Raw genomic sequence first — 9,520 nt, 5'->3', positions numbered from 1 at the left:
TACCATGAAAATGTTGATTACTTATTTAATTTTTAAAGTCAATGAAGGACTTAGAATTTAAAAGCGACATTCACTGAGTATCTTTTTTCCTACAGAAAAGAAAAACCTGTTTAAAGATGTCCTGTCACGTTTGAACATGGATAGGAGCAGAAAGCTTCTGCCAGATTTTGTTAAACAATTCTCCTTAGATCGAGGATGTAATTGGACACCCCAGACTCCAGGAGACTTAGCCTGGAATTTCCTGATGAAAGTTCAAGCACTGGATGTGACAGCTAGAGATTCAGTCCTCAGACACAAGGTTCTGTGTGAGGATAGCAAAGGGGAATTGCCAACTGGAATTGAGAATTTGGAAATGAGAGACATACAAACCATTAATCCCCTCGATGTCCTTTGTGCCTCTATGCTGTGTTCAGACAGTTCTTTGCAACGCAGAGTCTTGTCAAGCATGTATCAATGCCAGTTTGCTCTTCCTCTGCTACTGCCAGATGCGGAAAACAACAAAAGCATTTTAATGCTGGGGGCCATGAAAGACATTGTGAAGAAGCAGTCAACGCAGTCTTCAGGAGGGCCTACGAGGGAAACAGAAACATTTCTGACCCTCATAAAGGTACCTGTCATCTCTTTTGTACGTCTAGGAAACTGTAGCTTCTCCAAGTCCAGAATCCTCAACACACTGCTCAGCCCCACCCACCAGAAATCACACAAAATCTTTCTCCATCAGGATTTGCCTGTTCTAGTGCTTCCCCGGCAAATCTCTGATGGTCTGGTTGAAATAACATGGTGTTTTCCTGATAGTGACAGTCTAAAGGAAAACCTTAGTTTTTCCCAAAAGCCTGTTGCTGTGGCCAACCTTCGTGGAGATCTAGAAAGTTTTTGGACACAGTTTGGTTTCTTGATGGAAGTTTCCTCAGCTGTGTTTTTTTTCACTAACTGCCTAGGTGAGAAGGAATGGAACCTGCTCATGTTTTTAGGGGAAGCTGCCATCGAAAGATGCTATTTTGTCCTCAGTCCCCAGGCCAGGGAGAATGAAGAGGCTCAGATTTTCCAGAGACTTCTGAAGTTGAAGCCATCACAGTTACTGTTTTGGGAGGAGGAGGAAGCTGGGGATAAAGGGAAAAACATAAAGGGCCTCCAAGCTGCCCTCCAAGAAGTGATGTCCTCTTCACTCAGATGTGTGTCTGTGGAGGACATGGCCTCGCTGGCCCGGGAGTTGGGGATCCAGGTAGACCAAGACTTTGAGAATGTTCAAGGAATTCAAGTTTCCCCTGGTGAAAACTTGGCTGGAACAGTTGAAGATGAGGGACAACAAAGACACAGTCCACCACAAAGCTCACCTGGAAACCCTGCGGAGAAGCCTATGAAAGAACCAGTGGCTGGTTGTGAGGTCAGCCAGACGCTTCAGAATATCCACCTCAGCCCAGTATTCACGCGTCATCTGCAAAACTCCTGTCTCTTACCAGTCAGAATTGGATGTAACTTTAACCATGTTTCTCTGAAAGCCCCTTGGGTTAGGGGCTCCCACTTTTGGTCAGAGCAGAAAACTAAGTGGTTCCATCCTTCACCCTTTCAGAATGCAAGGGTCCACAGTCGAGGTAAAGGTTTTGGGATTCAATACTTTCAACCCCAGAGATTTTATTCAGGGGAAAGATTTATGAACTTTTCGAGGCCTCCTCAAGGACGTCATGTACATGGAACATTTGTGAGACCACCAAGACCCCTGTGTCGCCGTGTACAGGCCTGGCCTGAGGGATCTCGTGAAAGGTCTGCCAGAGTGGTCTCCCAGGTAGGTCACCTCCATTCCCTGAGTTCACAACCAGTGGGACCATTTGGGAAGCCACAGTCTGGGCAAGCCCATGCCTGGAGAACACAGACACCTGAGGCAACTGGAAAAGTTATGAGAACAACATCTCATACTGTGAATCCTTACCCTCAAGCCTTTCAACCAGCAGGAGTCATACAAAAACCTACAAGACCTGCCTTTCAGCAAGGATTCAAGCAGAAGATGGAACGTGGGCCTTCAAATCCAGTTTTCCGTATGGGATCCCATCCCATGTCCAACAGCAAAGTTTTACCTAGCTCTCAGTTCAAATCCAATCAGCCCCAGCCCTCCCAGGTCCAACATTCCCAGCCCAAACCCTTCCAACCTATGCCCTCTCAACTCAAACGCACTCAAACGAAAGCTACTCAGCCCCAGCCCTCCCAAGCTAAATGCTCTCCATCCAAACCCACTCAGCCCAAGCCGTGCCAACCTCAGTCCTCCCAATCTAAGCCTTCTCAGCCCAGATCTACTCAGCCCAGATCTACTCAGCCCAAGTCATCTCAAACCAGGCCTTCACAAGCTAAGGCAGGGCCCAAGAGAGTCGGGAAGCATTAAAGTGCTTAATCTAGAGACCTGTGAAACATACCCTTTACCCAGGCCATTCCTGTCAGATAGTAACCTTTTTGAAAAAGAGTGACAGTAATTCAAAGAGACTATCATTAACATGACATAGAAAAAGATGGTAGGCACAACCTAATTGGATATCATTAAAATATCTGTAAGAATTGTGTCCCTAATAAGGAGGAAAATTATGAAAAGAATTGATAATAGAATCAGGCAGTAAATAAATTAATTGAATTAAATAAAAAATTAATTGAATTTAATCTTGAGTATTAGCTAATAGATAATCTGAATCCAGGGAATAGGGGGTTGTTTCACCTGAGAAAGAATGGGGTTAGAGTCTCTAATTGCAAAGTTGATCATAAAATAGGTTGCCTCAATGTTGCAAATAAAATTGCCCTCGATATTGGCTGCTCCAGGGATGTCTTGGTCAAAAATTTTGGTTCAATATCAGCCACTAAACAGATAACCCTGTTTATTGGAAATGTTTAAATCAATTTGCTTGCGATAACAGTTCCAATTTGTTTAGATGACCCTTACGTATAGAAATAATGAACTAACAACCAATGAAATTATTTTGCATTAACTTTAAGAATGATTTGTGTATGTTTCATATTTAAAATATTTGTAATAGTTAAGATAATTGACTTATTCTTAGAGGATCAGATATTTTAATCTCATGATTCCAGCTTAAAATGTATAATTGAGTTTTTTAATTTTAGAGTTTTTTTTTAATTGAAAAGATTAAGATTAGTTTACAGAGTTTGTTAGAAGCATTGAAATGTTTAAGAGAACATTCCAGAATTTACAATTTTAATTTATTAGATTTTTTTTTGTTCTAAACATTTTGGCTAAGTTCTGCTAGTTAGAAACATTAAGTAAAAGGAATACATTAAATTTAAAATACTTATGTGAAGTTTAATTAACTAAGTTTGTAAATGACACAAAATGTAAATAAAAAGTTAACTTTAAAGGTAGACGTTAAGGTTCACTAGATAGAAATAATAAGGTTTGTAAATTGAATTAAGAGCCGTGGTTTTTGAATTTGTAACTTTTATAAAATTAATATTACTTTTAAGTACTAAGATAGCCTTAAGTTGTTTTTTCTGGGTAAAAAAAAAAAAATTGCCTTCAAGGGCATGCAAAAAATTTATATTGATAAATAGATGAGAAATGATCTTTGAAAAGGTATAATTAATCTCTGAGAACATTTCATCCTACAATAGGTATCCTTCATTTGTTTGTGCATGTATTAAACAGTCAATATCGAGTATTTAGATGATGTTCAATCTCTCTAAAGCTTATTATAAGGGTGAAGAAATAGAGGACTATGCGTGTGAATTTTTATCTTTGTCTTTTGACAGGAGGAAAGTATAACTAGTTCATAACTGCAAATCTTTGATGTAAAACTGGTGTTTCTCAACTGAAAATAATGTTGTTTAAGCTTTTGAAATGAGAAATAGAAGTGAAGTTTTAAAAAACTTTTCTGTGAATTCTTTAAGATTAGTTCCTGGAGGACAGAACTAGTTGGCTTATTGTCACCAACAGATTCTGTATCTGTCTGGATCTTGACCACACCTATATGGCACATTCAAACTGGACACTTTGAGGGGAGTTTGATAAAGGGACCATTTATAAAGGCCTGAGCAAAATGTAAAAACAGCACGAAGGCAAGAGCAGCATCCTGGGTTTAGTAAAAACAAGGCTTATTACCACCCAAGGTCTGAAGGGCAGGGAAGGGGAGTGCTTTCTCCAGTCAAAGAACTGTGTGGAAGGGGTCTTGGGCCTGGTTGAGTGAGGGGTACAGAAGGCTGCACTGACCCACAGGGAGGTATCTCAGGAAATAAATATCCATTCCTTGACCTCTGATCTGCCAGTGTGTCCATTTGGCCAAATCCAACCAGAAACCAGAGAATAAGGAGCCCACCTAGGCAGTTCATGTAGGTCAACCTTTTAGGGTTCAGAGCAGGTTGGAGAGTGGATCTAGAGGGACAAACAGAAGACACCCAGCATATTCTCCCTTTCCATTTCATTCTTCCTTTTTTCCTTTTCCTCCTCTCGCATTTATTTATCGAGCATTTATTATGTGCAAGGCATTGGATTAGGAACTGAGAAGACATGGAAACAAAATGCGAAATCCTTGTATAGTTGTGCCATCCTATAAGTCTTTGTATTTCCTCCTTATTATAAAACTATAAGCTCGTTATACATAGTTTTGTATAATGAGCTTATTTCTGTATACATACAGAAATAGACAAAGAAGAAACATAAAAATAATCTGTAATCTCATAACAGTAATCTCATAATGTTGTAATGTAGTCCTCTAACTCATTAATAATATTTTTCTATGTGTATACATTTATAGGTAGCGTTCATTTATAATTTTGAGTCTGTGCTAGGGCCAAATGTGGCAAAGTCAAACACACCGTTAGGGCCAGGCAGTATAAATAGCATGAGATGTTGGTTTTCCAGATGTCTTAAGAAAGTCTGAATTCATGACATGAAATATAGTTTAAGGGTGTCTTTTGTATGATGCACAAGTCCAATTATTTTAAGTCAAACATGCAAAAATTCAGAACCTATTTACTAAATTGAGAGCATTTAATTTGTACCTGACATTTTTTGTGAGCAGACTGAAGCGTCTATCCAATGATTTATTTTTTTTAACATCTCAAAATTCTTTCTTAAACACCTTAAATCAATTTATATTTTGTACAAGAAAGCAAATAAAAATTACTTTTTCAACATTAAAAAAAGTGTGTTTTTTGTTGCAGTGCTTGAAAGGAGTATACTTCAATGTGATACAAATACTGGCCATAGGGACACAACTGACTCATAAATCACATTAGCTTCATAAATCTAGGTTTTACCTGCATACATGGTGACCTCCTGCATTTCCTTATGTCTTCCTGCATTTCCTTATATCTTAGAATTCTTAAAAATATATATTTTTTATTTTTCAATTACAGTTGGCATATAATATTATATTAGTTTCAGGTGTACAGCGTAGTGATTAATCATTTATATAACTTTTGAAGTGATCACCTGATTTATCTAGTACCCATCTGACACCATACATAGTTATTACAATATTATTGATTATACTTATGCCATACTTTACATCCCCCTGACTGTGTTGTTACTACCAATTTGTACTTCTTAATCCATTCCCCTCTTTCACCCACCCCCTAACTCCTTTCCATCTGGCAACCCTCAAAATCTTCTTTGTATCTATGAATTTGTTTCTGTTTTGTTTATTTTGTTTCTTAGATTCCACATGTAAATAAAATCATATGGCATTTGTCTTTCTCCGTCTGACTTACTCCCCTCAGCACAATACCCTCTGTCTAGGTCCATCCATGTTGTTGCAGATGGCAAGATTTCTTTTTTCTTTCTTTTGTTCTTTATTTTTTTATGGCCAACTAATATTCCATTGTATATATGTGCAATCTCTTCTTTATCCATTTATCCATTAATGGACACCCCGGTTGCCTCAATATCTTGGTTATTGTAAATAATGCTGCAATGAACATATGAATGCTCATGTCCCTTCAAAGTAGTATTTTGGGTTTCTTAGGATAAATACCCAGAAGTGGAATTACGAGGTCCTTTATCTCTTTTTAGAGCCTTCATTTTAAAGTCTATTTTGTTTGGTATAAATATTGCTACCCTAGCTTTTTTTTTTTTCTGTTTTCATTTTCATGAAATATCTTTTTTTATCCTTTCGCTTTTGTCTGTCTTTTGATCTGGAGTGAGTCTCTTGTAGACAGCATATGTAAGGGTCTTGTTTTCTTATCCATTCAGCTACCCTATCTTTTGATTGGAGCATTTAATCCTTTTTTCATTTGAAGTAATTGTTAATATGTAATTATTGCCATTTTATTATTTATATTTTTGATATAGGTATCACAAACCACTGGAAGTGGCTTGGGTGGGCCTGCATGTTGAGAGGGGAAGGGTTTCAGGGAATCACCTGGGCAGGGCAACCTTCGTTAGCCAGGTTCATGGAGCTCAGATATTGCGGCCACTTGCACCCTACACCAGGAGTGGGGCGGGGGGGCTCAGCGAAGGAACAATATACTCTGCCAGCACTTCTATCCAGGAGAAAGACGCCCCTCCAGCCCTTGCACTGAAGTCAGACAATTCAGTTTCTCCCCATATGTCCCTGGCACTCCCTGAGCAGCTGCCCCAGCACTGGAGCTCAGAGCAAGTGAGTCTGTCACTGAGTATGTCCATGAGTGGGCCCTTTAAGAGGAACACCTGGGATGCCCACAGCCCTCTGTCTCACTCAGCCACAATCTCTGCTGGTTTTCACAGCGAGAGATTGTGGTGACTTCTCTTCCTGGCAATGGAACCCTGGACTGGAGATCCTAGTGTGGGGTTGCGACCCCTCCCTTTTCCAGGGGGACCTCTGCAGCCAAGATATTCTTTCTGATTCTCAACTGCCACATGTGGTTGTGGGACCAGCCCATTTTGCATCTCTGCCCACCCTACCAGTCTCTGGTGCCTCTTCTATATGTTCCCAGTTGTAGAACTTCTGTTCAGCCAGACCTCAGGCAACTCCCAATGATGCTTGTTCTGTAGTTTAGTTGTAATTTTGATGTGGTCGTAAGAGGAGGAGAACATAGCATCTACCTATTACTCCATCTTGACTGAAGCCCTGTCTTAAAAATTTTTATAGTCTACTTTTGTGATTAAGGTATAGTTCCCTTTCCAATATTTGCTCCATAGGATTCATGTAAATAAAGTGTCTGTTGGGGAGGAAAATATGACACCGACTACTAAAGATTCAGGAATCTGAGTTAATGGGTGGCTTTAAGTGCTAATTGGCTAAAGGTAGTTATTGTTTAGGAAAAAAGCTAAGATGCTATAGCAAATAGAAAGCAAAAACATAGTGGCTTAAATAGTATGGGAGTTTATTTTTCCCTTATGAACCATTCAGCCTGTCTAGGCTGATGGAGCAGTTCTTCTCATTAAGATTAATCATGAACTAAGTTTTTTTCACCTTGTTCCTTCTAATTGGGCATTGTCCTTTCTGCATGGTTGAAGCCGATCTCGATCATTTTCTTGATCTGATTTAGAGGAAGGTGAAAAAAGCCAAAATCCATAGAAATCAGCCTGACTTTAAGTTAGAGATGACTTGGAAATGACATGTCTTTCGATCATATCCCATTGGCTTAAACTTGGTCATATGGCTACGTGTAGCTGTAAAGAAGGTTAGGAAATATAGTCATTAGCTGAGAGGTCATTCATCTAGGAAGAAGGGGAGAGGCAGTAGTTTGCCAGAATATCATAGAATATCAAGAATGTCAGAGGCCCAGAAGAGGAAGATAAAGTCACCACACGGCATCCTAAAAAAAAATATCAAATATTTCTTCTCATCACCTTAATCATATTATTTTGCTATTTATTATGTGATATAAATTATTTTCGTGATGGGAAGGGGTGGTAATCGCCTGAACCGAAGAGAGGATTTTGAATAATGTTGTAATGAAGAAAGGATTTTAGAGTGTGTACTCTTTTAAATAAAATAAGCTTGCTATTGTGACCTGGGTACTGCCTGCCCTGACCCTCAATTATAATAGAAATATAAACTAGACTGTGCCCTAATCCAAGGTGTTGATATTCTTCACACTTTTTGGCAAGTTTCCCTAAATTTTAAAGCAGTGTGGTTCTATGATTTGAGCATGCATAAATACTACCTGAGGTGGTTGTTAAAATTGGATATTGTCCACCTAGGAATACCAGGTGCTTTAGGCATAAAAAAAAAAAAAATTGTATATTGTTGTGGTTTTCCCCCACAGATTCTGATGTAGTCATCCTAAGGAATAGCCTCTTAGCAGAAACTCCCATGGAGGCAGAAGATTCTGGGGCCATATTCTGAAAAATCTAGATACAGCCTTGCCTGCAAACCTGTTTTCTGGTGCTCAGAGAAAGAAAATTTTGTCTGGGCCAGAAATCCAGGCTGGGATAATTTTCCTTCATTATCATTCTCATTAAATTCATTATTCATCTCCTGCTAGAAAATTGGGCACTAAAAAAGCTGGTGTAATGAGGTGATAATGAGGTGAACACTTTTATCCATTTAAGATTAGGGCTGTTCTACCTATAGATTTCTGTATTTAACACTTCTCATTTTGTCTGCAAGTTTTTACCTGATTACATTTAAAAGTTGCCCTTTTATTTTTTTATTTTTTAATGTGCTGCTTTTTCTTTGCTCCATGGCTCAGACTCAATTTCTTTCTCAAGCCTCAATCCTTTCTTCTTCTTGCCCAATGTCTTTCTTTCACTAATGAGAGAACGACTCTGCTACGGATTAATGCAATGTCATTGTTGCCTTAGGTCCTGATTTGACACTAGAATGTCTCTAGGCCTTACAGACTAGATAACTTTCTCTGGGATGACGGAGGCAGAAAGAAAGAATAGATCGAGATACTGAGATGTGCTGTCCTTCCCAAGGGCCCCTGCTTCCATCCCCACTCCTTGGAAATCCCCAACCCCACCTCCACCCCAGGGTGAGCAATAAAACCCAGAGAGATTTGAATTCTGTAGGCCTTTAATATCTGTTCCACTTCCTATAATTGGACTGAGTGAAGGGATCAGGTAAGCGGGGAGGAAATACTATCAATACAAAAGTATATCTGTTAGTACTTCAAATATCCCATCACAACAGTGGCCTGGGTAGTGGGGTCAGAGTGACAAGAGCAGCTTGAGGAAGGGCAGGGTTTAAGGTGCAGGCAGAGGAGGAGGACTAGATGGAGAAGAGCCAAGAGGGGTGCCATGTGGAAGCCCTGGGTGGGGTGTTTCAAGAGGACAGCAGAGACCGTCCTGGGCACTTTATCAAACTGGGGCCAATTTCCTGACTTTTCGAGTAGACCTATTTTTGATGCTTTTAAGGTAAGAAATGAGAGGGAATTTTCAGAAACTAAGAGATAGGTGTCAAAGGATTATTCTGCTGCCTCTTTACTCTGCCCGAACTGTATTTAAAATTATCCAAATATTACCCATAGAGTTTCAGCCATGGGGAGTGTGCTGCTCGGTTCTCCCTTCATCACAGATCCTGCTGTGAGGAGTGTAGCTATGCTGCCCTGGGAATCCACTGCAGCTTTCCAGAAACCACACTCTGGGCTGGCTGCTCTC

General features: G+C 39.6%; 1 protein-coding gene across 1 annotated transcript in view; it reads left to right on the top strand.

Annotated features, from left to right (window-relative positions):
* CARD6 (caspase recruitment domain family member 6) overlaps positions 1–3,862 on the top strand; it is a 14,790-nt gene extending 10,928 nt beyond the window's left edge. The window contains exon 4 of the mRNA XM_023536912.1: positions 79–3,862. Coding sequence (XP_023392680.1) covers positions 79–2,374 — 2,296 coding nt within the window. The 3' untranslated portion in view covers positions 2,375–3,862. The remainder of the gene's footprint in view (positions 1–78) is intronic.
* Positions 3,863–9,520: the final 5,658 nt, after the last annotated feature.

The sequence above is a fragment of the Pteropus vampyrus genome, unplaced genomic scaffold (assembly GCF_000151845.1).
Source record: "Pteropus vampyrus isolate Shadow unplaced genomic scaffold, Pvam_2.0 Scaffold172, whole genome shotgun sequence".
Lineage (NCBI taxonomy): Eukaryota > Metazoa > Chordata > Mammalia > Chiroptera > Pteropodidae > Pteropus > Pteropus vampyrus.
The sequence above is the reverse complement of the archived record's forward strand: the minus strand, read 5'-3'. Positions and strand labels throughout refer to the sequence as shown.